At 52.1% G+C, this 25,550-nt stretch overlaps 15 protein-coding genes across 16 annotated transcripts; 7 read left to right on the top strand and 8 right to left on the bottom strand.

Moving 5' to 3' along the window:
* Nucleotides 1-570: 570 nt before the first annotated feature.
* On the top strand, nt 571-2,835 carry PV05_06890 (uncharacterized protein). Its single transcript, XM_013459667.1, has 5 exons — nt 571-931; nt 1,013-1,150; nt 1,198-1,632; nt 1,698-2,119; nt 2,174-2,835. Exons 1-5 carry the CDS (start codon nt 839-841, stop codon nt 2,724-2,726), a joined length of 1,641 nt encoding a protein of 546 aa, XP_013315121.1. The 5' UTR covers nt 571-838; the 3' UTR covers nt 2,727-2,835.
* A 277-nt stretch (nt 2,836-3,112) lies between these two features.
* PV05_06889 lies at nt 3,113-4,264 on the top strand. Of its 2 annotated transcripts, XM_013459666.1 has the most exons (3): nt 3,113-3,416; nt 3,571-3,734; nt 3,874-4,264. In XM_013459666.1, exons 1-3 carry the CDS (start codon nt 3,148-3,150, stop codon nt 4,095-4,097), a joined length of 657 nt encoding a protein of 218 aa, XP_013315120.1. In that variant the 5' UTR covers nt 3,113-3,147; the 3' UTR covers nt 4,098-4,264. The 2 variants fall into 2 exon arrangements, with proteins under 2 accessions (XP_013315120.1, XP_013315119.1); XM_013459665.1 differs by having other exon boundaries at nt 3,571-4,264.
* On the bottom strand, nt 4,253-6,187 carry PV05_06888 (uncharacterized protein; the record flags this gene model as incomplete). Its single annotated transcript, XM_013459664.1, has 1 exon — nt 4,253-6,187. The coding sequence occupies one exon, from the start codon at nt 6,185-6,187 to the stop codon at nt 4,253-4,255; it is 1,935 nt and encodes a 644-aa protein (XP_013315118.1).
* Nucleotides 6,188-6,672: 485 nt separating this feature from the next.
* Nucleotides 6,673-8,808, top strand: PV05_06887 (acetoacetate-CoA ligase; the record flags this gene model as incomplete). Its single annotated transcript, XM_013459663.1, has 3 exons — nt 6,673-7,221; nt 7,268-8,292; nt 8,340-8,808. 3 exons carry the CDS (start codon nt 6,673-6,675, stop codon nt 8,806-8,808), a joined length of 2,043 nt encoding a protein of 680 aa, XP_013315117.1.
* A 714-nt stretch (nt 8,809-9,522) lies between these two features.
* Nucleotides 9,523-10,862, top strand: PV05_06886 (uncharacterized protein; the record flags this gene model as incomplete). Its single annotated transcript, XM_013459662.1, has 2 exons — nt 9,523-10,066; nt 10,206-10,862. Exons 1-2 carry the CDS (start codon nt 9,554-9,556, stop codon nt 10,860-10,862), a joined length of 1,170 nt encoding a protein of 389 aa, XP_013315116.1. The 5' UTR covers nt 9,523-9,553.
* Nucleotides 10,863-11,353: 491 nt separating this feature from the next.
* On the bottom strand, nt 11,354-11,951 carry PV05_06885 (uncharacterized protein; the record flags this gene model as incomplete). The annotated part of the gene is made up of 2 exons (XM_013459661.1): nt 11,354-11,824; nt 11,946-11,951. The coding sequence occupies 2 exons, from the start codon at nt 11,949-11,951 to the stop codon at nt 11,354-11,356; spliced, it is 477 nt and encodes a 158-aa protein (XP_013315115.1).
* A 545-nt stretch (nt 11,952-12,496) lies between these two features.
* PV05_06884 (uncharacterized protein) lies at nt 12,497-13,975 on the bottom strand (the record flags this gene model as incomplete). The annotated part of the gene is made up of 1 exon (XM_013459660.1): nt 12,497-13,975. One exon carries the CDS (start codon nt 13,973-13,975, stop codon nt 12,497-12,499), a length of 1,479 nt encoding a protein of 492 aa, XP_013315114.1.
* A 646-nt stretch (nt 13,976-14,621) lies between these two features.
* PV05_06883 (uncharacterized protein) lies at nt 14,622-15,377 on the bottom strand (the record flags this gene model as incomplete). Its single annotated transcript, XM_013459659.1, has 1 exon — nt 14,622-15,377. The coding sequence occupies one exon, from the start codon at nt 15,375-15,377 to the stop codon at nt 14,622-14,624; it is 756 nt and encodes a 251-aa protein (XP_013315113.1).
* A 326-nt stretch (nt 15,378-15,703) lies between these two features.
* Nucleotides 15,704-16,598, top strand: PV05_06882 (uncharacterized protein). Its single transcript, XM_013459658.1, has one exon. The coding sequence runs from the start codon at nt 15,957-15,959 to the stop codon at nt 16,257-16,259; it is 303 nt and encodes a 100-aa protein (XP_013315112.1). The 5' UTR covers nt 15,704-15,956; the 3' UTR covers nt 16,260-16,598.
* A 50-nt stretch (nt 16,599-16,648) lies between these two features.
* On the top strand, nt 16,649-18,156 carry PV05_06881 (uncharacterized protein). The gene has a single exon (XM_013459657.1). The coding sequence runs from the start codon at nt 16,801-16,803 to the stop codon at nt 17,812-17,814; it is 1,014 nt and encodes a 337-aa protein (XP_013315111.1). The 5' UTR covers nt 16,649-16,800; the 3' UTR covers nt 17,815-18,156.
* A 3,027-nt stretch (nt 18,157-21,183) lies between these two features.
* On the bottom strand, nt 21,184-21,748 carry PV05_06880 (uncharacterized protein; the record flags this gene model as incomplete). The annotated part of the gene is made up of 2 exons (XM_013459656.1): nt 21,184-21,536; nt 21,673-21,748. The coding sequence occupies 2 exons, from the start codon at nt 21,746-21,748 to the stop codon at nt 21,184-21,186; spliced, it is 429 nt and encodes a 142-aa protein (XP_013315110.1).
* Nucleotides 21,749-21,755: 7 nt separating this feature from the next.
* Nucleotides 21,756-22,628, bottom strand: PV05_06879 (uncharacterized protein; the record flags this gene model as incomplete). Its single annotated transcript, XM_013459655.1, has 1 exon — nt 21,756-22,628. The coding sequence occupies one exon, from the start codon at nt 22,626-22,628 to the stop codon at nt 21,756-21,758; it is 873 nt and encodes a 290-aa protein (XP_013315109.1).
* Nucleotides 22,629-22,816: 188 nt separating this feature from the next.
* PV05_06877 (uncharacterized protein) lies at nt 22,817-24,654 on the top strand. Its single transcript, XM_013459653.1, has one exon. The coding sequence runs from the start codon at nt 22,866-22,868 to the stop codon at nt 23,823-23,825; it is 960 nt and encodes a 319-aa protein (XP_013315107.1). The 5' UTR covers nt 22,817-22,865; the 3' UTR covers nt 23,826-24,654.
* PV05_06878 (uncharacterized protein) lies at nt 23,761-24,512 on the bottom strand. The gene is made up of 2 exons (XM_013459654.1): nt 24,221-24,512; nt 23,761-24,167 (listed from the first exon to the last, which is right to left on the bottom strand). Exons 1-2 carry the CDS (start codon nt 24,408-24,410, stop codon nt 24,007-24,009), a joined length of 351 nt encoding a protein of 116 aa, XP_013315108.1. The 5' UTR covers nt 24,411-24,512; the 3' UTR covers nt 23,761-24,006.
* Nucleotides 24,655-24,752: 98 nt separating the features above from the next.
* On the bottom strand, nt 24,753-25,501 carry PV05_06876 (uncharacterized protein). Its single transcript, XM_013459652.1, has one exon. It carries the CDS (start codon nt 25,299-25,301, stop codon nt 24,882-24,884), a length of 420 nt encoding a protein of 139 aa, XP_013315106.1. The 5' UTR covers nt 25,302-25,501; the 3' UTR covers nt 24,753-24,881.
* Nucleotides 25,502-25,550: the final 49 nt, after the last annotated feature.

The following is a 25,550-nucleotide window of genomic DNA, read 5'->3' as shown; positions in this document are numbered from 1 at the left end:
GTTCCAACACTGTAGGGACTACATCCTTCAGAGTAGGATCATATCTCCAGGATGACATGGAAAATTGATCGGATTGATACAAAGAGGTCGACTTTTGGTCCAAGTCCAAGGTGAAATCGGTGAATCGGACCAAAACCAGAACTCCCGCGTGCTTGAGGTCTCCATAGCCTAATTCCCTCACTAGTCACGCCTGGTATAGCGCAGCGTGGCCCCTAGAACCTCTAACCATAAGCAGCTTTAGTGCCCAAACCCCCGCGACAGACTGAGGGGAGCTGGGCATCATTGGGGGAGAGACTAACAGGCGGGAAGTGCCTGGAGTCTTGGGGAAGCTCTAACCAGGACGAGTGTTGCCGAATGGAACCTCGGCCTAGTGAGCCTGCACTATCACTACCCAGGCAGTCGTTACAGCTTAAGAATCGCTAAAAAGTTGCTCCAGCCGATGCATATTGGAGAATGTAGGGATCTCCTGTCACTCTATGTGAAGTCGATTATAGTGGCGCTGACACTCGAGGCCTGACTCAGCTTCAGGATTCTGGCCCCCGTAGGGAGTACGACGTGTGCGTATCATGTTATGAGCTTCCAGCAGCGGCAGCTCTCACTGCTGGACTTATAACTAGGCTACCCAACAACCATCTCCTGACAACCGACTTACTCAGGTCAATGCTACTTCCCGAATTAATTTGATCAGGGCACCGAGCTCGGCAATGCAAATCTATCGAGTCCGAGGTACCATACTACCATCAGCCACGCTCCAGACTACATCAGAACGACCCGTACAGGTCAAAGAACGCTGACAATCGACTACAAATCTCCTGTGGCCTGTTTGGATTAATTCAACATGCCATTCCTCGCACAAGAATTTGTGCCGATACCCAACAAAGACATTCTTTCATGGATGTTTGATGAACCAAGATTCGACCAAGACAAGCCAGTAAGTGTGACATTGAGGAGACCCATCCATCACCACCACAGATCACGTCCGAAGTCCTAACCACGGTCTTCTCCTCGCCAGGTCTATATCGATGCCCTTGATCCGTCGAAGTCGATCTCGGGAAATCAGGCTCGAAGGATTATACGACAACTGGCCGCGGGCTTCCACGCAATTGGGGTTACGCCTGGGGATTGCGTCTGCCTTCATGGCTTCAACAGTGTGCGTCAGACTCGGACACCTTTGATGAAAACGACTGACCTACTCAGATACACTATTCAATGCTCTTCCTGGGCATTGTCGCCGCCGGTGGTGTTTTTGCGGGCACCAATCCAGCCTACACCCAATATGAGCTGACTCACCACTTCAAGACTTCCTACGCAAAATTCGTGATTGCGGAGCCTGAACTTCTGCCAGCCGTACTTGCTGCTGCAAAGGATTGCGACGTAGCAAAATCCAACATCTTGATATTTGATACCCAGAATGAAGAAATCCCCTCCGGCTACGTCTCTTGGAAGAGTCTATTCGATCATGGAGAGAGGGACTGGGTGCGCTTCGCCGACGAACAGATATCCCGGAAAACAACAGCAGCCAGACTGTACAGCAGTGGAACAACAGGTTTGCCGAAGGCTGCTGCGATCTCTCATTACAACTTGATTGCCCAGCATACGATGGTCCATGAAGTCAACCCGCCTTCATACGAAGTGAGTCTGGCGATGTCCTCGTCAGAGCGCAAGACAATTGGGAGACTAACATACCGTTGATATAGCCACGCCGCTGCCTTTACCTCCCGCTCTTCCACGCAGCAATGGTACCGACAGCCCATATCGCTCCCTTACGAGCGGGTCATGCCACCTACATACTCCGTCGATTTGAGCTTCAACCTGTCTGCGCGTCAATACCCAAGTATCAGCTCACGGAATTGGTCCTCGTTCCTCCCGTTGCCGTTGCGATGCTGAAATATCCGGCGATTCACGAGTACAACATGCACACGCTCAAAGTCATCTTGTGCGGAGCCGGACCTTTGGACAAGGAGCACCAAAACGCGCTTCAGAAAATCATAGGCCCCGGAGCCGCCTTTACTCAAGTCTGGGGAATGACCGAGACCAGCTGCGTGGCCTCCAAGTTCTATTACCCCGAGAGGGACGACACCGGCAGCGTGGGGCGAATGATGCCAAATTTGGACGTCAAGTAAGCAGTCTCTATGTGAAGTCCCTCTCACCTGTCGTGCTGACCCCGAACAAGACTCATTGACGACAATGGCAAAGACATCACCGCTTACAACGTGCCTGGTGAACTCTGCATCCGAGGTCCGACCATCATAACAAGCTACTTTGGCAATGAAACGGCGACAAAGGACTCATTCGACGACGAAGGATACTTCAAGACCGGAGACGTCATGTACTGTGACTCAAAGACCAAGAAATGGTACATCATCGATCGCAAGAAGGAATTGATCAAGGTCCGAGGCTTCCAGGTGGCACCGGCCGAGATTGAAGGTGTCCTGCTCGCGCATCCGCACATCCAAGATGCTGCCGTCATTGGAATCCAGAAGAAGGATGAGCCGGAAGTCGAGATGCCCCGAGCATATGTTGCGCGCAAACCGACAGGGGATGCGAAGAACTTGACAGAAGACGAGGTCAAGTCGTATTGTAAGGAAAGGTTGGCAAAGTACAAGGAGCTTTCTGGCGGAGTGCGCTTCGTCGATGCGGTCCCACGAAATGCAACCGGGAAGCCATTGAAGCGGATCCTGAGAGAGATGGCGAAGGCTGAGTCGGGCCGGGAGGCGAAGTTGTAAAGAAACACCACGGTGAGCACTGTATGGGATAGACACTCTTCTGCGGCCGGCACTGTAGATCGATAAGGAGTCGCAGCATTGTATGTCCAGCGTTGTATGTCCAGCATTGTATGTCCAGCCTTGTATGTCCAGCATTGTAGTCCAGCATTGTAGGGACGACGATGTCCTCCTATAGGGGAGTCACTTGTTCAGCCTTGTCACGGATATACGGCTTTCCCTGCCAACTTGGTTTCACCTCTAGTTAGAATAACTGTCGCTTGAGCCATAGATAGTAGCACCTAAGTGGGTAGTAGTGTTATGACTCATCCCCCCAAAAAATTAATTCGCATTCATGCATAATGACGCCCGTCAGTCAATCAAGACCGGACCTGAACCTGAATCTTTACGAGCCAACGAAGATAAAGGATACTAGTAAACAACCATGAACGGTGAACAATCTGTCGTTGCACCGTTTGCCAGGGTGACCAAGCCAGACGAAGTCGTCCGGTTCGCGCAGGTCCTGTGTTCAGCATTCTCCAACGACGCATTGAACCGCTATTTGTTCCTTGGCCGCGAGTCGAGGCCCGATCATCCCAAGCTCGCCGACGACGCCGACGAGAAACTCGAGTACTGGCTGCCGGGGACTCGGAAGCGTTTTGAAAAGGGCTCGGTCTTGGTCCAAAGTTCGAATTGGGCTGCCGTTGCGCTATGGTGAACCCCTTCCACGCCCCTTTACTAGTTAGAATAACTCAACTTCCCCTTCCCCCTTTTGGGGGCTCATTGGCCCCATCCATAGTCACGCCACGACCTAAGCCTGGTGCAGCCGTGCTGAATGAGCTGACCAGGGCCTGCACCGCTTCTACAGGATTCCTCCCGGCATAGAAAAGCCCGCGTTCCCGAATACCACCGAACCGGACGGTGTCGACGAGTATGCGACGAGCGTCGACCGATTGAAGAAGAAGTACCTGGGCGACAGATTGCATTGGAGTCTCAATCTGATCGGGCGGGCGCCGGATAGGCCAGACAAGGGCAAGTACCTAACAACCACTTGTATGGCATACAAACCGAAACCGAACCCGCAATTCCTGCCCTTTACAGTATTAACAATGCGGTTTCCAAAGTGTGGTTTCTGACATGTCCTCTTCTTCTGATTCTTCTTGCTTCACAGGAGCGGTTCGCGCCTTGGTCAGCCCGTTCTTGGACAGGGCTCGCGAAGAAGGACTCCCAGTGTGGCTAGAGGCGACGAATGAGCACGCCAGAGACGTTTATGCCCATCTGGGCTTTTCGGTCGTGGAAGAATTCAGGATAGGAAAGGGGGATGTCAACTCTGAGGGATGGCTTCAAGAGGATGGTGAAGGGGTGCTGATATACGCCATGATTGCCGGATTATAGGAGGAAGACTCGGCAACGCAATGACCTTGCACGGATGGAGACAATAGCCCGTGTGCAGCTGGGATCTGACGGGTGGAATGCGGGATCAGTCCAGCGTTGTACTTACATCAAGAAGGGGTCGTCATCACAAGAGTGAGGCTATTCTTGACTTTTTGTCACAATCTTGGCCGCATCGTATCAGCCGTCTGCGCTCGGTATCCCCTAGCAGCATCCTTGGGCAGATCAACGCCCCACACCAGTCGACAGTCCCAGTTGATCCTCTCCTTATCCGCCACGAACACGACTCTCTCAGAAACCCGTACGACGTTTGGCAGATGGAATTCGCCGATGTTTCCCTCCCCTTCCAGGACCCACCTTCGTGCAATCTCCATGGCCACGGCATTCCCATCTCGCTGAGCGTCGAGCGCCAGGAGGACTCCAGCCACGATCCAGGCTAGAGTGAACATGAGTTGCCGTCCCATAGCCAGCACGGCCATTAGATCGCCACATTTGTCCTCCATCGTTCGAGAGAATTCCGCCCAAGCACGAACCAACGCCCGCTTCAATTCTGTGTCCTTGACGTGTGAAGCCGCCTTTCTCACCCAGTCACCAAACGCACGAAGATGTTTTCCATCCTTGTTCAGAAGGTGCCTGACGACTTCGCTACTCAAGACGTTCGTGGTACCCTCCCATGTCATGTTGGCCGCCGTATCACGCATCAGTCGGGAGATGTTGTATTCTGGCTCGTCTGGCTCGTCCATATATCCCACGCCACCCATTGCTTCTTGACATTCTTGCAAAGACAGGGTTGCCGTCTTACAAATGACGGCCTTTGCTGTGGCAGTCAAGGTTCGTAGGATAATTTCCGTCTGTTCCCCTGATTCCGGTAAAGGTACGTATCCGCTGCGTTGGACATGTCGATCCGGGAAGCCGTTGTCAACAAAACTGAGGAGTGAGGTGGTGAAGAAGGCAAGTTGAAGTGCCCCTCGATGCTTCACTTCCAAATTTGCCAGAAGTCGCAGATGCATCGGGAATGTCCAGAGTGGCTGGTCAATGGTGCTTCGGGCTTTTGCGAATGATTTTGCAATGGCCATGCCCCGTCGCCAGCACGACAAGGCTGTGATGAAGTTGTGGGTTCTGGTGACGTTGAGAAGGAGTGCAATGGTGGCTATGCCGCGATTGAGCGGGCCAATAAGCCATGCCCTCACGTCCTTCAACTCGACTTCGGCCGTTGGCAGTTCTTTGGTCCCCATCTTGTTCTTCAGGCGATGTATCCGGATGCCGTTCGTAACTTGCTGCTTCTTGCCATCGATAACGACACTCTTTCTGCTGGGCGCGATGAAAAGGCTGAGCTGTCCAGATCCAGTCTTGGCCAACATAAGCGCCATGTTACAGTCCGTTGCGGATGAGAAGAATTTGAAGCCTGATACGAGATAGTCTCCCTCCTCAATCGTCCCGTGCGACCCGCTCTTCTGGCGCAAAGGAGAGTATACAGCAACGGTCTCCGAGTTCTGCACATCACTGCCACCTGGTCTCTCGGTCATCCATTGTGACGAAATCCAGTTGTTCTCTCGCGCAGTGAGGATGCGATATATTTCATGGAAGGGGTGTTCTGATGGCACGGACGCAAGCTGTTTGGATACCAACCGTGCTGCACCGCTCGTCATCGACACCGGGCAAGAATATACCGCTGAGGATGCCGAATATGTGTAGTTGAATGCATGCTGAACTATCCTCCTGTACTGTTTGAATTCTTCTTCGTAGCCGAGTGCTATAACACCATTCTTGGCTCCCCATCTACCCAGTTCCTTCCACCCATGGCTCGTCACCAGTCGATCATATGGGTACCGGGCGCCCCACACATTCCTTGACTTGACATACGGCTGCTGAGTTTCGGCATTAGCAATCAATTCGTTGGTTTCGTCCGAGACAGCCTCATCCGCAAATTTGACGAGGCGAGGCTTGACCACCTCAAGGACATGCCTTGGAAGATACCATGCCAGAACCCGTTGATACGACTCGTCGCTTGTGTATGGATTGTCCAGTGGTGGCAGGTGCAGGATGAACCCGCTGTCGGCTGTGGATGGTCTGAGTGGCGCTTTGGCGGACATGATGATAGTCATCCATATCTATGCCATGCCAAATGCATTGGAACTGCGAGAAGCAGGAGGTCTAAATATGATCCTTCTCCTCACTGAAATGCCGGAGGATGGCATGAGCAGCCGCGCGGTGCCGTCGATCGCCTAACTAGTGACTTCTTTTTGAACCTCGGGCTGTAAGATGTACCGCCTGGAGAACACAATATTGAATTGAAAAGACCTGAGTAGTGTCGGTTATGCAGCGCAGTTGAAGGGTGTTCGAGGAAGTTGACAGAAGCAACAGCCTCGGCTTTACACGGCGATGACAAGACGCTTAGTTGACTACAAGTCCCCATATGCACCTCCGCGTAGGACAAACTTGCTAAAGCATATATTAGCCATGGTAGGAAGTCGTCGTGTGGCTCAGAAACACCTTGTCTTACTGATTTGGTGCAATGGCATCGGTAACGTCGAGATCCCCTGCACCTGGGCACAAGTGGTCCTCTTCACCTCCAGGGATGCCTGCAGCAGTCTGGTCACCCAGCCAGCCAGCAGATCAGATACCGATCAATATCTACAGGAACCACATCAACGACAAGTTCGATCTCCGACTCAAAGACTCACACGAGCTTCAGCATTGGAGTGTCTCCGACCCTCAAGCCTTCTGGGTTGACCTCTGGGACTACGTTGGCTTGATACCAAGATTACCTCCAGGAGTGACTCGGGCTTACGACCCAGAGATCCCGATATCCCAGGTCCCACCATTCTTTGAAAGTGCGACAGTCAACTACGCTGAGAACGTGTTGACCCAGCCCGATGTTAAAGATCATGCCACGGCGTTGGTCGGCTTGAGAGAGGGTCGGAGCCCTGATGGTGAGCTATGGACGTGGTCAGTACTTCGGGAGAACGTTCGCAGAGTCAGGAGTGCATTGTTGAGAAGTGGAATCAAGCAGGGTGACAGGGTGGCTGCCTTGGTATCTACATCAGTCTGGTCAGTCGCTTTGTTCTTGGAATCAGCCAGCATCGGCGCCATCTTCATTTCCATTGCACCGGATCTCGGGCTCGAGGTAGGAGTAATGTCGGCTGATGTGAGAAACCCGCTGATAACAGTAGGGATGCATCTCAAGATTGCAACAAGTCCAGCCGGTGATTCTGTTTGCCGACAGCCATTGTACCTACAAAGGCCGACAACAATCCAATGCAACCAAAATCTCGCAGATCGCGCGAGCACTAAAGTCAAAGCCTGAGATTTTTGTTATTGAGATAGCGGCGACACAGGAATTTGCAACGCTCTCGGCGTATCTGGAGAGGTCCAGAGCCTGTGACACGCTGGAGTTTGCCAGGCTGCCCTTCACAGCGCCACTTTACATCCTTTACTCGAGTGGGACGTCAGGGCCACCCAAAGCTCTCGTTCATAGCCATGCTGCCATTCTGCAGCACAAGAAGATCAGCATGCTCCATAACTCGCTGAAGCCCGGAGATGTCGTATTCCAGTACTCGAGCACGAGTTGGGTCCTTTGGAACATCATGATCGGGCATCTTTCCATGGGCACAACTCTGATCATGTACGATGGATCTCCGACTTGGCCTCAGCCGCAGAGCATGCTCCGAATCGTCGAGAAGTTCAAGGTCAATTACTGGGGTGCTTCACCCAAGTACCTCAAAGAGCTCGAATCGACTAGGTGCACACCCAAGGAGGACTACGACCTTTCGAGTCTCAGAATGGTGCAAACAGGAGGATCACACCTTGCTGCGGATCAGTACCACTGGTTTTATAAAGTATTTCCTCCCACTGTCCATCTGACGAGTGTTACCGGCGGTACTGACTTGGTGACCTCCTGGTGTGGCACGGATCCAGCGGGTCCTATTTATCCCGGAGAGATCCAGATGGCCATTCTAGGACATGATGTGGATATCGCGGACCCCATTGACGGTCGTTCCATGAGGGAGACTGGGGAGGCTGGTGAATTTGTGTGCCGGAAGCCGTTCCCATCAATGCCTGTCTTCATGTGGGGAGATTCCACAGGTGAGAGGTATCGTGCATCATATTTCAGCCGCTATCCATTCCCTTGTTGGGCCCAGCATGATTGGGCGAGCATTAACCCTAGAACCAAGGGCTGGACGGTGCATGGAAGAAGGTACGTGTTGTGTTGAGTCCTTCACGCCTTCGTACTGACCGTGACAGTGACGGAGTATTGAACCCTCAGGGCATCCGGTTCGGTTCAGCAGAGATCTATTCCATCACAGAGGCTGCTCCGTTCCCAAGCCAGATCACTAGCACATTGTGTGCTAGTCGGAAGAGGCAAGGTCTCGACACGGACGAATCAGTCTTCCTCTTCGTTGTTATGCGCCCAGGGCATCTGTTCAGCTTTGCCTTGCAGCAGACGTTGAAGGAGTTCATTCGCCAGGGTCTGAGCTCAAGACATGTTCCACGATTTGTGGTAGAGGTGAAAGAGGTTCCAATGACTGTCAATGGGAAGAAAGTCGAAACACTGGTTAAGCAGGTAATCTCGACGGGAGAACTTCCCAAGACAATCAGCTCTACAGTAGCCAACCCGGGTTGTCTGGAGGAGTATCGCAGGTTTTACAGCCTGGAGACAGAAGCTAGAGCCAAATTGAGACCGCCGAGGTGTGGTAAGGAAGTAACCATGTAATTCGCCTCATGATATCCTGCAAGATCTTCCACTCACCCACCATAGGCTACTTAATTGGTGCAGGACACTAACTTAGGCATGAAATGCGGCTACCCCTCAACTAACAGATGAAGACGTTAGGCAGCGCGGGGGACGGTTTAAGCAGGGTCCCGAGTATGCCTAGGAACTGACTGGCCTTCATTTCTTGGAGCCTTTCTCTTCCTTCGTGGACAGAAAATGTCGACGTGGACTCAAGCAGGAAAGCATGTGATCTCTGTCATCGAAGGAAGGTACGCTTCTACAGAGCCGGCATTTCGTGTGCAAACAGCTGAAGCAGTGAATTCAAGATCAAGTGCGATCTCACCGCCAGGTCGCAACAAGGCTCCAATTGTCGACTGAGCGGCTGCGCCTGTAAGCTGCACGAGAGGAAGCGGCCGAAATATCTCCTCACCAGCGTTACAGGCTCTCAATGCCATACTGGTACTAACCCTGAACCAACTCCCGGGCGGCAACCGGGGTATGGCAATGATCGCGTCGACAATGGCACACAATCACGGCCAGTTCATCGTGTTGGCAACGGGCCAGATGAAGGGCCATCGCTAGTGGCTTTGAATAGTTACCTGCCAGTTGACAGATCAACCGCGGAGCGTCCAGAGCAGAACTCCAAGAGAGCACAGCTCCAATCTCCTGAATATGTGGCAGCAACGAGAGCCATGTGGGCAGAAGCGACTACCTCGGAGACGACGAAGTTCGTTTCCGCGAGGAAATGACTCAGCCAGGGGAACGCTCTTCTGGCTTATCCGTTACAGACATCGAAATCCTAACCTTACAAAGGGCGTTCGATCTGCCACCAAGGTCTGTGGGAGCCAGCTTGATCGACGGCTTCTTCAAGTATTGCTCTCCCTGGACGCCCATTGTCGATAAATCGCTTGTGGATGACCTTCAAAGCAATGGCTCATCCCCGTTGCTGCTGAATGCTGTATTCCTTGCTGGTAGTCGTGTGTCATCAAACAGCCTCGTCGCTGCAGCAGCTGAAGATTTCTATCGCAAAGCTAAGCTATTGTTCATGCTCGGTCACGGGAGAGACTTACTACGGTCAATCATGGCTGTGACATTACTTCAATGGTTCAACCCCTTGGGTCCAGAGCACATGTCCACGAGTACGAGTGGATTCTGGGTCCGGATCGCAGCTGGATTGGCATATCAGGTCGGGCTGCATAAGGAGCCGAGCAAGCAACAGGACAAAGGACTTCGACGCAGGATGTGGTGGACATTCGTGGTATGGTGCCTCAATCCATGCAGCACATCAAAGATTGACCCACGACATCTGGTGCCGTGACGATATCATTTCTGTGGGAACCGGACGACCAAGGACTATCAACCTTTGTGACTGCGACATCGCACCGATTTCTGTACAGGATTTTCCAGCTCAAGATAGCAGTGCTCGTCTGTTTGTGTCCTTCTCGAGTATCCTGCGGCTGCTAGCAGATCTGACCGAGAGCATACGGAGGAAAGCCCTTTCCACAACACCGCGCATCAACCTCGAAAACGCCGTCTATCGGTGGGTCAAACAACTACCCGTTGAGTTTCACCTATTCGGCAGAGCACCAAAATGTCTGATGCCCTATAACTTCGAAGCTAGACAACTACCCGTCCCTTACTTCGTGACACTTGTGATATTGTCTCGACGGTCAGGTGCACAAAGTCGATCGGATAGTGCGTCTCTGCTCGCATCTTCCTTTGTAGTTGGGATATTCGAGGACTTTCTGAACAGGGACGAGCTTTGCCATTGCGGGCCAGTATCCACGTTCTATGCTCTTGCCGCTGGACTGGCTCAACTACCAGGACTTCGCTATACGTCGCTTATGGTAACCTCAGAAGAATCACTGAACATTATCCAGTTGTCGCTCAAGGACCTCAGCAAGAAATGGGGTTCCGCAGACGGTGCATCAGCAGCGCTAGCCGCGATGAAAAGGCTCACGCTTCAGAGCCCAAGTCTCGGCCAAGCTCCATCTCCTGTCTCGGCAGACTTCATGTCGTTCTTGGACGATTTCGGTCCAGAGCTGTGTAAATAACGGGATCTCCTGGCGTCCAGCAACGAGCATTCCGAAGATCCTGCTGCCATGTCTGCTTCAGGCAGCATTGGTGCGAATCTGGCATTACCAGACGTGCAGCGACCGCTGGGAAACACGATCGATATGGCGGATCAGAATGAGTCGCTACACTGGCATAGCACCGACGGCGAGCCAGCAGATGACATACTCTTAGGCCGAAGCGATTTCATGAACGATATGGACTTTGGCAGCTGGATTGACGACTTGGGATTGGGAATAGCAGACTACTAGTATTAAGTAGTATTCAGCATGCTGCAAAAGCCATCGACGAATGCCCCGTCAGAACGGCAAAAGCACCAAGGGAATTTGGCTCAAGCGCTCGATCCTCACTCGGTCTTCTAAAAGGTTTAGCCACTTTCGAACTCGGATTCAGAACAGATCGCACGGCACCATCACCTTGCTTCACGGAACCCACACATCGTCTTCGTCTGCTATCCACGTCGACCCCTGCTTCACAGACTCAGCTCCGTCGCGGCATACAATCTATATTCCTCAATGCTAGCAAGCCGATGCGGCAGCGCCTGCTCCTGGTAGTCCTTGCTCTCCAGCAATTTTCTGAACGCCGCGAAATTGGGATACCAGATGATCCCGACCATATCCCAGATGTCCTTCCCGCCGTACGGCTCGGCGATGAGATTCGCCTGAGGCTTGCCCAGGAACAACGGCTTGACCGTGGGCTGCTCGGAGTCCGAGCTCATCGACGCAGAGAGTTGAAAGAATGCGCCGCCATACCGCGTCAGATAGGCTTCCTGGCCGGACAGCGTGGAGTGAGGGGAGCCCTTGGGGTATGTCGTTTGAGGCTTGAATTTGATGAGGTTGATCATGACGACGGGGGTGTTTTCGGGGATTGATTTCTCAGCGACGCCGAGGTCGACGAGATGGATCTCAATTGGGGCCATGGTGGGTTGAAGGAATTGACAGTACTATAACTCAGGAGGGAGATGCTACTAGTAGTGCTTGGTGTTGTGAGGCGAAGAATAGTAAGAGTTGGGTTATCGAGCGCTACTGGGGAATGAGGAAATGTGGCTTGCGTTAAATACTTACCTCCATGGTGCAAGGATGCTGTTCTACTAAGCCATAAGCCATTTGTTCCGCAATCGTCTCATCTCGGCGGAGTATCTTGACAGTGGAAGGACGTGGCTGGCTAGAGTAGAATCATTGTTCACTTGTGCTGGAATAGACTGGGCTGGATCTGAAAGGGACAATTGTGAGAGAGGCACGACAGCAAATATTGTTTGACAAATGTGGTTAGTCTCATGCATAAGCCATAAGCCATAAGCCATAAGCCATACGCCATAAGCCAACAAGGGTCACGGGCCTCACAAAGGCTGGCCTGATCCCTCCCAGATAAAGGCCAACTCTGAATTGGAGTGACGGGACGCCCCCCAATCGAACTTCGGACACTTAATGCCAGTATGCCTTTCCTCAGGTTACGGCCGAAAAGCGAGTATTGTAGTTACTGACTACTGTGTCGAGCTCGCCATCGGCCTCGTTGATAGCAACACCCCATAAGTGTATTGCCGGATGCATACTACGCCTTCTTGTTCCAATATCTGGATCCGCCTCACAAGCTACCACCAAAGGCACAAAACAACTCAGAAGAAAGCAATTGTCCTGATCTCCACACTTTCACGCAACGGCGCATCGGGCGGCGAGTTAGGATCCTCGAAAGCGCTATGTCCCACAAATCGAGCCCTTCCATCCGTCTCAGAGTCATACGTCTTCAAGAGAATGACCTGATCGGGTGTCATCTTGGGGAAGTAGTACCACTTGTGCTCCGGAGAATGGCGCATCACGTAGTTCTCGCCCGTGCGGTCGCGGTAGCGCAGGTACAACTTGAAGAAATCCTCCTTGGGAGACGTGGTGACATCGCACATTGCCAGGGGACGCTCTTCGACCACATTGAGCGGTTTCCAAACATTGAAGAACGCAACCCGGCGAGACAGCAGGTCTTCGGCCTCGTCCTTCATCAGCTGCCGGACGCGGACGGGGCCAGATTCGGCGGTATAGTCACAATGCACCAGCATGACCGGTGCCCGTTGAGAAGTGTTGGTCTCTTGGGTCAATTTCTTCTGCTCATTGCGCTTTGTGCGTATGGTATGGTCAAATACATGGACTCGCTTGGCGCCAGTGGTCCGCTTGAGGAACTCGACCACCTCGGAGTAGAGCTTTTCCCGCACCAGCTCATCGTCATCCCACTTCCCAAAAGCCGTCTCCAGCTTGTGCAGCGAGAAGCCTTCCTTATCGACCGAGAACTCGTCTGCTCGAGACCATCCATCCGTGACTGCCATCTCATGTGGATCATCCCCCGGTTCGTGGATGTGATTGGCCTTCTCGTCATCGTAGAAGTACAGCTCAGTGAGCTGATCCACGTTCTTCGTATAGTTGAAATTAGCCTGGACTTGCTTCTCGCCAGCCGTGCCATTGATAGCGGCCTTACCTGGCAGCAGTGCTTTGTCGACCGCTCCTTGGGTCTTTTGCCAACAAGGTAGTTGTTCGACTTGTTCGGTCATCCAACGCTTGAGGTTTGGGTACTGGTCAAGAGGCAGTCGTGAAGCCTCGTGAAGATGCATTGGTGCAGCAACGGCCAGGTCAGCAATGGTAACGTCGTCGCCAGTGAGCCACTTAGTCTTTGCAAGCTGAGCATCGAGGATGCCGGCGCCCTTGTGCCATTTGGGGGCTTCAGCATCAATGACTGATTGGTCGGGTTCGGCTCCAAGGAGTGGCTGCACAACATATTGTACCAGGTAGACGTAGCAAGTCTGGAACCAGACTGAGGCTTCCCAGAGAAGCCAGCGGTTGACGGCACAACGTTTCTTCGCGTCTTTGGGATAGACAGAACCGCTGTCCTCTGCAATGTATTGAAGGATGGCATTGGACTCGGTGATGGTCAAGTCTCCATCCACGGCAGCTGGTACGGTCGCATGTGGATTGATCTTGACGAACTCTGGACTCTTTTGCTCCCCCTTGAAGTAATCGACGTGATTGAAATGATGTTTGGTCCCAAGCAGCTCAAGGCCTGCGACAACCTTCCTGCTGTTGATTGTGCAGGGATCCAAGTAGACTTCAAGCATATTGAGGGTTTGATGGCCAAGATCGCGCGTGATGGTGTTTCCGTAACCTCCTTGGATAGGCGCCTGTCTCGAGCTGTGAACATGAGAGCCGTTTGGGGGAGTGATCTCCAGCTAATATCCTCGACCGTGCCGTGTCTACCCCGCGTCCGGGCTGAGAGTTTTCGGTTCGATGGGAGCTTAATCGTGTAGATCAAGCTGAGATCCAAGATCGCCATGGGCGTCGTTCTGGAAGATCGAGCGAGGTGATTGGCGGGCCAAAGGTGTCAGCTGAACAAATACGAAGCACGTTACACGAGAGGCACAATGTCTTGGACCGTACAGTCGTCTGTTGAATGGCGGTTCAACGGAAGGAGATCTTTTGGAAGCGCAAACGTGCCCATCCTGAATTGCGGGTCAATGGAGTATTGGCAAGGGTCCTCCATTGGCGGCTGCAGGAGATGCAGAGTGCTGAAAGAAGCAAACCGCTCATGTCTGGGAGGTTCGCGGAGGTCTAGATCTCGCAATCTCAACTTCCTTAGCGACAAGTCCACCTCGTTCGAAGTACCGCGGAGTTGAATCAGCAGCTTCGTCTTCCACTTGCGCTGCTGTTTTCCCATAAAGGAGTATTTGCATCCGATATTGAGCTGAGGCGCATGTGATGTATGTCTCAAACACCGTATTCGTCGGCCAGCTCTACCCAAGCATCAACAACCCGGTCGACGTCACTTTTCTTGATTGGAATGCGATGAGGTCCATCCCATTCAACCAGGGTAGCTGTCCCTGGCGCACAGTAATCTTCAACCAATCTTTTGTGCAGATGCAGACCCTCGTCTTTCAGCCCATGGACATGTAGAGTTGGAACTTTGAGCTTCATGTCTGGCCGTTCAAAAATGCTGTCTAGGTCTGCTGCATCAGCCAGATCTCCAGCCGACTGCATCCACGGAAACTCTTCGGCCTCTTCGCTGAGGCTGACCATTGGAGCTCGTCCGGCCAGGATAACCGCGAACCTCCAGGGGCCGGGTTTGCCTTTGATCTGTTGTTCGTACAGCAAGCTTGCCGCCAATTTGGCTCCTTGACTGAAGCCCAATACTCCAACCCATTCTCCCGTCCCTTCATCACTCTCCATGCATCGTTCGATGGTATACTCAAGCTCGTAAGAACAAGCAGCTGGGTCGATTTCTGGATGAGAATCGAGCCACCGAAACCATCTGCGGAAAGGACCCCAGTCCGAGTAAACCGGGTACACGCCCACACCCTCGTCGCAAAAGAAGGGAGCGTCAACGAACACGAATCTAAATCGATTTTTGAGTTTGTCGTGGTTCAGGAAAGCCCTGAATTGGGCTTTGAATATTGCCGCATTCACACCGCCTCCATGTAGGCACAGAATACGAGGCAAGTTCAGTGTCGGATCTGGCGAAGCCATGGTAACTGGTACTGTGCTGTGCTGATATGGGTTGGTGTAACTGGCTCCAAGGAGTTGGTGTTCGTGAATTTCTCAAGGTCGTAGCTTGAACGTAATCGTATCAAATATGCCGCCACAGATCATCGAGAATGTACAGATATATAATTCAAGGTATTGCAGAGACAGAGTGACTGTCTAGAAACATCAACTGCATTAATAAGAAGGCCGATAAGCTGAAGGCCTGACATTGACTCTAAAATTAGGCGAGGCTGATACCAAGAACCGAGCCACCGTTGCGCTTGCCAGAATTGCACCTCGCTGTCAACTTTATGTTCCTCACTGCATCCGACTTGTCGTACTCATGTACTTTGCTGTAGCACACGCAGCCGGATTGCTAGTGCAAAATCACCAACGTTGATCGCTTTGTCTCGTCTCCTCATCCTCACTCGAAACTCCTTCCGGACCGCAGGAATCCATGAGCATGTTCGTCAAGAGGAGGATTCTGAATGACGCAGACGGAAGATGGCCATGAGCATGTCCAGTTGTCAGCATACTGAAACGGCGTCGTCCATCGCGAGCTGAAGAAGCCAGGTGTCCTACATGCGAGCATCGCACAGGTCCCAGATCCAGATAACGCAATGCAGTGATGACCAAAACAAGCCTGGCGTTACAAACGCTACTCCGCAGGATGCCTTTTCAAGATATCTGGGTCAATACCTTTCCATACTCAGTCTTTCTTCCGTTGTTGCCTGGCCAATTCAGCGGAAGCTGCAAAAGCATTGGGCTAGAAATCTGTTCTGTCACAAGGTGATCGATGTGTCAGGGAGTTCCAACGATGTATGCCAAACGTCGACCTTCCTCCGATCAACGTGCTCTACCAGAGGATGGCTGCAGCAGGAATGAGCACTGAATACGGGTAGTCCTGACACCCATGATACTGGTGCATCTCTTCACAGCAACGTCAAGCTCAACGATCGTTCGGAGGGTGCCTCTGGCTCGAGGTCTGGATGTACACTGCTTGGTTCGTTCTCGTCAATGCCTGACTATGCTACGCGAGTCTGTCAAACTTGGTAGAACCCGGCTTTCCAGCTCTTCGCATTGCTCTCCAGTCCTCGAAATGTGCATTGAAGGTGGCTGAGTGCCCAAACAGAGCTCAGTCAACGTATCGGTGTCCGACTTGAAAGATCACATTCTTACACCATCAGTACACTAGGAATCTGCGCTCAGCGACCACTCTGTCAAAGTGGTGAGGTGAACCATGATCATTGAATTGAGGTATGCCTGACTTCCACCTCAAACTGCGCGGCGTCCTTGCTTGGCAAGACTGCGATTCAGTACACACTGCCATCTGCCAGCGAATACCTGGCATGCTCCAGTCCCTATCGTTGCTCGGCCTCGAACGCATAGACGCGGTCAATTTGAGCACTCTTTTTCACGGTCCAAAATGGCGGCCAATTTCTGTGTCGTGTGCCGACTGCACTTTCGAAAGTCTTCCGTGAGGAAATGCCCGCGCTGCGACCATAGACTCACCAAGTCTAGCAAGCGATCAGCCGCTGCTAACAATGACGATGCGCCACCTGTCAGTCCTACAACCCCCATCGATCGCGAACTGGTCGAGAATCTCAATGCTCAGGACGACCAAGGCACAAAAGGAATCTCATATTGCTTGAAACATCATGCTCTGGGACACTGGGAGGGACATGATTGCGATCAACCAGATTCCAGAACAAGTCTCACCATACCGTCCATGCAGCTACACTGGGACAAGAGCGACGAGTGGATTGCTTATCTCACTCGCGACCCGATGCCAGACACTGTCATGGAGGCCATGGCACATTTCGTCAAGCTCTACGCTGGTGTCACGCGCGCCCGGAAATTCGTCCTCCTTCGCGATGACCTGCTCAAGCAAGTCAGATCGATCATGGCAAGAAAGTCGGCCCAACAAGATCTTGACAAATGGGACAAGATCATGGCAGAAGCCATCTACAACACGCATTCGCTTCTCTGCAAGCTGCTGAACCACATCCACCGCGCACGATCAGAGACATTTGAGATCTACATGATAGGACAGATGGTGGTGCGAGGCGAATGGCTATTCAAAGAGGGCATGATGCCTAGTCATTATGCTATCGCGTGCGCGTTGGGTCAACGACGATGGAATGACATGCCGCGACTTGATGTGGCAGCTTTCAAACAGTTCACCTCCGAGATGCACGACTTTGCCGACACCCAGCAAGCCAAGCAAGATCTTATGGCTGTTCATGTGCAGGAAGTTATTGCCGACATTCCGCTTGTGGCCCAGTCCTTCTCGATGGGAGAACTCTTTCGTGCTCCAATGCGGTTCATGCCTCTTGTTGTGCCACCAGTTTTCCGCCAGCGAGCAGGGATCCATGTTTTCGCCTGGCCCGACATTCAGGAGGTGAAGCATCATATCGATCTGCAGTTGAACCACCCCTGATCTACTTGTAGATACTGTAGACCTGCGGAATACATAGGCCTGGCAAAGCTTTCGCAGATTCTACCATGGGAGCATCGATGTCCAACGCAGCGCACCCGGCCAGGATGGGAGCAATGCACTTGAGTGGTGGATTCGGAGGCGCTGGCGGTACTTAAAATATGGAAAAGGAGGTATGATGACTCGATGCTGAAATGAAAGAGCTATGGGGCATGAACATCAGATTGTGGTTCGACGACGTTGGAAAGGCGGTTGTATTGTCTACGAACGGCCAGGTCCTACATACTGTGTGAAACGACCTGGAGATATCGACACACTCTCGAATGAATCTCGAGCCTAGACGAGCAAAGTCTCAACTTGACCTCCTTTTGTCCCATTCTCTTTCCAGCTCTAGTGCACTTCCCTGCATCCAAAAGAACATGTAGTCCCCGACCCATGGCTAGATTTGTGCACAACCTTCAGGAAGGCCGTGATTCCATACCTAAGATACATCTCCCGCCCAGAGGAGGACTCGACCCGAAAAATGAGGGTGAAAGAAACCCCAGGGAAAAAAAGATCGATAGTATCCGGGTTCGAACCGGAGTCTTCACACAGGCGCACCAGAACCCCTCCAGGTATATAGCGGTCGTGGCTAAACCAACTCACGCATACGACCTCATTCGAGGCTGAAGGGAGGCCCCCGAGAGAGACACCATCGTCATCTCCGGGGTTCCGTAGACCGCGGATGTGCTACCACTGCACCATACTATCTTTTTTGTCTCGATTGTTAGGCCTTGTCCGCTGTGTGCAATGTATATGGTTTGACAATGATCCTTGAAGTGAATGCCCTCGAGCGGCGGAGGGTCGAGTGCAAGGGCGAGCGAGTGAAGGTGTGCGAAGGGAAGGCAGGCGAGGTGGAAAAAAAAAGGCCAGCGTGAGGTTATGAGGAAGTGCCCAGCTGTAGGTCCACACGAGGAATATTCGACGGCCAATGTGGTCGATGCGCGGTCGATGCAACAGTGGAGGGTATGTCGAAGAGGAGCCTAGCTAAGAGTTGACTTCGCGGTCAGCAGCTGTAAGAGAGCGATGGGAAGCTGAACTGTGATATCTGAGCAGCCGAGCCGGACTGGACGTGTTCCTAGATGCCATCCCTCCGTGTGTGAAGTCGTGCTTCTGAAGACTCGGAGCGGTCATCAATTCCAGGACGTAGCCTGCGCTCTGTGTGACCACCTTAAGGCAGTACTCGCGTCCACATCTGGAGGGAGACACAGCCTTCACCTCTCGAGGGTCGTCTCTCTTGCAGCACTGCCCTCGTTATTTGCATCGAGCCTGCACCATAGTCTCTGACATCCACAGTCCACAATCCAAGCGCACCTCTCTGCACCGGCAGTCCAGCTGCCTGTGCAATGAGGTGTTTGACCCCCATTTCTGGGGCGCTTCGAGATAGGAAATCCTTTTCGGTGCCTACTCGAAGCACGGCAGCGGTCGATTTCGACATGCCGTAAACAACCCCCCGGACGTACCCAGTCCAGGTCATCAATGTCTCCCAAGCTAATGGGTCGTACATCGGTATGATATACTATCTCTTTTGAGCGAGAAGGGTTTTTGTCCTCCGCTGCAAAAGAGAAGAATATTGCGTTGGGAGCAAGTGATTCGCAGCATTGCTAATGCTATGCTGGTACAGTCACTCGCAGGGTACATGTCTTGTCGAGATCGGGAAAGTAACAGCCAGCAATGTCCACCTGCACCATTTTCGCGAAGCCTCCTGGGCCAATCAATGTGTAAGGGGCAGCATGGATGTGTCCGTCAACTCGGTCTTGATGTCTTGTGAGGTGGTGTTCCTCGTTCTTGATGTCTTGTGAGGTGACGTTCCTCGGTCTTGGAGCTCGAAAACCTGTACCAGCAATCTTGGAGCATTTGTTCTTTTTGGAGTTTCGGCCTTTTTGACCCTGAGTCCTTTGGTTTGTGCAGAAGTCGCTCCAAGATACTGGTAAGGGAGAGCGATCTCATTGTCTTGGTGAGGTTTGTTACGCCTCATGTTCTTGGAGGTTTGTTACGCCTCGTTCTTTGAAGTTCGAAACCTGTACTAACAATCTTGGAGCATTTGTTCTTTTTGGAGTTTGGTCTTTTTGACCCTCGAGTCCTTTGGTTTGTGCATCGGTCGCTCCAAGATTGCCGGCACTGGTAGTGACCTCGTGATCTTGGGGGTGAGGTTTGTTACGCCTCGTCTTTGAGATTGGAAGACCGTACCAGCAATTTTGTAGCATTTGTTCTTTTTGGATTTCGGCCCTTTTGGCCCTGGGTCCTTTGTTTTATGCACCGGTCGCTCCCGAAATTGCTGGCAGGTATCCAGGAGGCATGACGTGAATAGCAAGGCTCTTGGGTCTCGCTTTCACGTTATGCCTGATCTCATGTCCTTTAACTCTGTGAACTTGTGAAAGCCACAGGGTTCTGAGCGTTGGTAAGATTGAACTTCCATGCACTCAATATCTCGATCTCAACATTGTTGAGAAGACTGAACTTGATTACGAATTGAAGGAGTAAGACTTTTGTGTGATCACAACCTTCGCACAACCAGAGATGATATTCATCCGGATGTCACTGGGTCATTCGTCATATTGACTTCACCTCAGTGTAACCGCTACATTTTTGTAGGTCTGTTGCTGCAGGATGTGTCATGAGAGAGAGAGAGAGAGAGAGAGAGAGAGAGTAATATCTCATCCCAACCTCAGACTGGCCTGTCATGGGAGCTTCGACAGTTCCAACTCAATTCAGTGAAACAGGGCATCCTCACTGACAATCCTTCCTTTTCACAGGAGGTGCCATAGGGGTCTATCCCGAAGGACTAGAGTGTACTCGAAAGAGAAACTCGCATGGTCAACGCCGACACCTGAAGACGTGACGAGAGAAAGGAAAAGAAGAGAGAAAGTGAGAGAGAGACCGATATTTGAAGAAGTCGGGCTGGCTGTCCGGCTTGGCATTTCTAGCGTCAAGGCAATAGCTTATTACCTTAACTTTAACGTTAATTGTTGGAGCCTCATCAGGCCTCCTTCACTCCGCGCGTTCGAGTCTTCAGAGTCGAAGCTCTGGTGGCTACCTGCCTGCAATCTACAAAGATGGCAGAAAGCCGAAGAAGTCCTAACGCAGACTCAATCTCGATGTTGCGTTGCATTCAAGTATTATGAAGACCTTTGGCTACAATCTATCCACTGGCACTCACAGGTGGCCGTGAGGCTGAAAAGATAGAGTCGCCGTCAAAACCCAAGTTGATACTGTCGATGGCAACATTCGCTAAGTGTACAGAGGACGTGTTGGACTCACAGGCTGGGCGCGCCGAACGACCTTACACCTGACCATCTGACGGTTCGAGCCTTGCGCGAGTTTTCTCTTCCCTCAAGCTTCAGTCGAATCGTCGGTCTTCGCACTGCTGTGAACCAGAGTTGTCGAGTCTGTCAGCCTCGCCAGTCTGTCGAGCGCTGCCAACTCATTCTCGGTCGTTTCCAACTCGTGACCCGGTGTTTCATTGAATGGCAGTTCTTTCAGGTTGTTTCCCACCACCTCTTCATTCGCAGCCATTTCCGCTACCTCAGTGGGTCGCTTCCCCAGCATCTCTCGCGAACCTTCCGTCCCTTGAAGCTCTTTGCGATCAGGCTTGACATCGTCAGGATGAAGCTGTGCCTCTTCTGTCGCATTGCCTGGTTCCTCTTCGGGTGCTCTTGGTTCGTCCACGGGTGCTCGACTTGCGCCTGATCTTGTAGGTCGCACGGATACGGACAGTGTCCTTCGGTGTCAGGCTGCGCCTTCAATCGCCTTCAAACGTGATATTGAAACCAACAAGCAGTGCGTAATCCGGGACCGTGGCAGCGAATTCATCACTGTTACCATCTGCCGTGGCAACGCTCGTACGTTGTCGCTTTCCATGCCCAAAGCACTGAGTTGGAGCAGAAATCAAAGTCATCGCTGGCTCATCCCGGAGGAGGCAATTGAACAACATATTCCCTTGTCGAGTGTCCAAATTTGACCACATCCTTGTCCCTTAGCTCCATATACCTGCCCTCCGGCAGCGGCTCCTCGTTGAGTTTGGTCCCGTTCCCACTTTCGAGGTCGATGATGTATGGCTTCACTTTGCCCACCTTGTCTCCGAATTCGTTTCTTCTCTCAATATACCGAAACTGGATAACAGCATGTTGTTTGGAGCAGCTGGGATGCTCTAAAGCGTAGTCACAGACTGACACTTCTCTGCCAAAGAGCCAGCATGACTGAGTATACAAGTCCAGTGTGTCCAGGATTTCGTCCCCTTTGAAAATATACAATCTCCAATGTTGTGAAGAAGGCGGTTTTCGAGCTTCGGGTGGTTCATGGTATTTCAGAACAATATTGCCGTTTGACGTCGCAACTGTGTTGGACGCCGCAGCAAGCAGACCAGACGGCTGGAAATTTGGCTTCTGCTTCTCAGGACCGGGAGGCGGCGTGTCTTTGTCGCCTTTGAACGCGTCAACCTGCGACGGGAGAGGCCCTTTTCGTTGTAAGGGTCCTGCTTCTGGGGAGTGTCTTCGTGGGGACCGAGATCTCTTCCTGTCTCTATCGTTCTTGTCCTTGTTCTTGTCCTCTCGACTCCTTCGGTATTTGTCTTTCCTGTGTGCTTCTTCTCGACTTGTGGACCTTCTTCTGTCTCGATCTCTTCGGTCGCTACCCTCTACACTTCTCTCCCTCTTCCGTCTGTCTCTTTCCCGGCTTCTCGATCTTCTCCGGTCTTTATCCCTCTTCTCAACGCGATGGGACTCGTAACGTGAATCACGCTGTCGCCTCGGGGGCGAACCCGAATCGGAGCGAGCCATTGCTTGCCCGAGTGCAGACGCTGCAGGGAACGGAAGTCGAGTTTGGTTCAAACGTGATCTGAAAAAAGTGGCCCGCAGCCATCGGCACAAGAATCCAAGATAGACTTAGAGCCCGAGGAGAAGCCGAGAATGACATCCTCGACTTTATCGTCCCCGCTGTCATCGTGATTGCTCGTCTGACCCCTTCCCCTTCCTCGTGGGAACATCACCAGGTCCTTTTGCAGGTTGCAGGTCAAAATGCCTTCCTCACTGCTGAAAAAGACAAACTTTCCAGCCTTATACAATTACTCCCTACCATGCTGCTGTAGCACGACATCGCCGTCGTCGCCCCGCAAAAAGTTAAAGCCCGATCCGATAGATCCACGATTCAAGTCCACAGCGAAAAGGACCTACGCTGATGTCAAACATGGCTACGAGTTTCGCGATAACATGAACTGGCCGTGCCGGAAAAGCTCACCATGGACACCCTCGCCGTACGAGATCTTCGACATTGAAAAAAAAGCAGTATATACGAAGCACAAGTTCTATGAGTTGGTGAAGATATACCATCCCGACAGGAGCGGGCATGCATTCTTGGAGAGTATCACGCATCATGAAAGGATAGAAAGATACAGACTCGTTGTGCAAGCGCATGAGATATTATCGGACCCAGTCAAGAGACGAGCGTACGATGCATCTGGCGCAGGATGGGGATCCGGTCGGAGCGCCACCCGGCATTCGCGAGGCTTCACGAATGCGCACGGCCAAAGGTATGGCTACGGACCTGATGACGACTCGTCGATATTCCAAAACGCGACATGGGAGGATTGGGAGCGCTGGTACCGGCGGCACGACAACCCTAAAAAGCAGGAATATTCGGGGACATTTGTCCATCCCAACTCATTTGCGTCGTTCATTATATTGTTGGCCGTGATTTCAGGCGTTTTCCAGGCAACAAGAGCCGGCCAGTACTCTGGTCGTTTGGAGGAAAAGGTCAAAGAAATGACGGCCGAAACGAGGAGTTTCCTGGACACAAGGGAAAACCATTACCAGCAAAATCAAATTGGCATGGAAGGACGAATCAAGCATTTCTTGGAGAAGCGAGATCCTTCCAAGTACGGGCTGAAGGACGAAGAAGGAGAGGCATATCGAAAACACTTCTCAAACTCAGGGGTGATGCAGCCTATGCCTCGCCTGGATGAACCTGATGCAGGGTAACACGGTTGGGCCAGAAACACAGTGGCGCATATTCTGGAAATATACATAAGGTATTCTTAGCCCATCTGTTCGGGCGACGCTCTCATTGACGTGATGATCATGATTATTGTACAGTAACGCCAGCTTTTAAATCCCATGGTTGACTTGGACTCAGTGATGCCAACTTGGTCGCGACCGGCTCTCATGACGACATCTTGCCCTTGACTTCTTCTGCTTTGCCCTTTGCCTGGCCTGTGAGCTCGTGGGCCTTTCCTTTGGCTTCACCGGCGACTTCTGCGGCCTTGCCCTCGGCTTTGTTGGTCTCCATGCCTGCGACTGAGGCAGCTTTGTCTTTGATCTCGACTGGCGACTGGGTTAGCGGGGTCGAGCTTGGCCCGAGAAAGACGTATACATACCTCCTTTGTCGATGCCGGCAACAGCAGCATCAGAGACAGCTCGGTCGACCTTTTTCAGACCTTCTTTGGCAGCATCGACCGGGCTTTTCTGCTGGACGAGGGTGGTGGAGAACAGGCGAGGTGATTGTCGAAGAGCAGAGGATCGGACTGCGGCGCGAAGAGCAGGTGTTGTTGAGTAGAGGAAAGACATTTTGCTTAGGTTTTGGATGGTATTTTCGGATGAGGGACTCGTGAGGTCTTTTGATTCGATGGGTCTTGTTCGAGTAAAGCCTGCGGTGTGCAGGAAATGAAGTGAAGTCAGGATGAAGCAAATGGCGCTTTTTGAGGCTCCCTCCTCACATCGACGTCACTGCTGCAACTGTTTGTATGGAACCCAAAGAGACCCACAGAAACCCCCACACGGACGCCAATGACTCGCCCGGCAGATTTTTCCGGGGGGGTTATGGAGGCTGATGTCACAGTGCAGTCTCATGGCCAACACCTCCAACACCTCGTACTTGGTATCAGCTTCACATGCAAATTACTGTGTTACCTCTTAGGTACCTTACACACTACAATACCTTGTAGAATGGAATTGAAATGGCTGTGATTATACAAGTATATCGCTTACCCCCATAACTAAGGTACTCTGGACATCGCAACCATCCGTCGCTCAGGTCCTTCAAACCTCGAGCTCATAAGGCGTCTGCTGATGCACACACATCAACCACTTCCCTGCCTCTGGGTCTTTCTGCCACGTACTCGAGATCAATGCGCTGAATTCATCTTGTCTCTCGTCGTCGTCGTGCGTAATATGCTGCCTTGTCGCTTTGGCTCGATATGTGATGATTGCTGCTTCAGGGCCCAAAGGCCTGACCTCGACTTCGCTCAATCGGTACCGTCGCCAAGGAACGAACGCCTCAGACTTCATGACATCCTCAATACTCGGCTCCGTCTTCGCTGAAATCTTCAATCCCATGGGAAACAGCATGATGCACTCGGGACTGAGGAATGGTAGGAGTGCGGTCCCGGTGTCCATCAACGCTCGCCATGTCTTGTCTTCCAGATCGAGGATCATGTCGGTCAACATTGATGGATCCATATTCGATGTTGTTGTCGCATACAGAAGCCCGTATGCGAAGACTTCCTCCCGCGGTTGTCGACCTTTCAAAGTCCTATTCCGATGTTTGGTACGTCGGCTTTCACTTCGAAGATAGGTAATCCGATGATCGGCACATCCACCAGCGTTCAGAGTTGGTATATGAAGGTGATACGAGTAACAGGCATGGCCTGATATGCCCGACAGCCAAGGCTCCATCCCAGTCGCCAAAGGAATCTCGGGCTCCAGCAT

The sequence above is a fragment of the Exophiala xenobiotica genome, assembly GCF_000835505.1.
Source record: "Exophiala xenobiotica strain CBS 118157 unplaced genomic scaffold supercont1.4, whole genome shotgun sequence".
Taxonomy (NCBI): Eukaryota; Fungi; Ascomycota; class Eurotiomycetes; order Chaetothyriales; family Herpotrichiellaceae; genus Exophiala; species Exophiala xenobiotica.
This window is presented reverse-complemented; position numbering and strand designations above follow the sequence as displayed.

Coding starts and splice junctions, on each gene's coding strand:
- PV05_06890 (XM_013459667.1), top strand. CDS start 839: ATGCCATTCCTCGCACAAGAATTTGTGCCGATACCCAACAAAGACATT. Junction 932..1,012: donor GATTCGACCAAGACAAGCCA/GTAAGTGTGACA, acceptor TCTCCTCGCCAG/GTCTATATCGATGCCCTTGA. Junction 1,151..1,197: donor GCCTTCATGGCTTCAACAGT/GTGCGTCAGACT, acceptor TGACCTACTCAG/ATACACTATTCAATGCTCTT.
- PV05_06889 (XM_013459666.1), top strand. CDS start 3,148: ATGAACGGTGAACAATCTGTCGTTGCACCGTTTGCCAGGGTGACCAAG. Junction 3,417..3,570: donor TGGGCTGCCGTTGCGCTATG/GTGAACCCCTTC, acceptor CCGCTTCTACAG/GATTCCTCCCGGCATAGAAA. Junction 3,735..3,873: donor GCCGGATAGGCCAGACAAGG/GCAAGTACCTAA, acceptor CTTGCTTCACAG/GAGCGGTTCGCGCCTTGGTC.
- PV05_06882 (XM_013459658.1), top strand. CDS start 15,957: ATGCGAGCATCGCACAGGTCCCAGATCCAGATAACGCAATGCAGTGAT.
- PV05_06881 (XM_013459657.1), top strand. CDS start 16,801: ATGGCGGCCAATTTCTGTGTCGTGTGCCGACTGCACTTTCGAAAGTCT.
- PV05_06877 (XM_013459653.1), top strand. CDS start 22,866: ATGCCTTCCTCACTGCTGAAAAAGACAAACTTTCCAGCCTTATACAAT.
- PV05_06878 (XM_013459654.1), bottom strand. CDS start 24,410: ATGTCTTTCCTCTACTCAACAACACCTGCTCTTCGCGCCGCAGTCCGA. Junction 24,168..24,220: donor TGCCGGCATCGACAAAGGAG/GTATGTATACGT, acceptor CCCAGTCGCCAG/TCGAGATCAAAGACAAAGCT.
- PV05_06876 (XM_013459652.1), bottom strand. CDS start 25,301: ATGGATCCATCAATGTTGACCGACATGATCCTCGATCTGGAAGACAAG.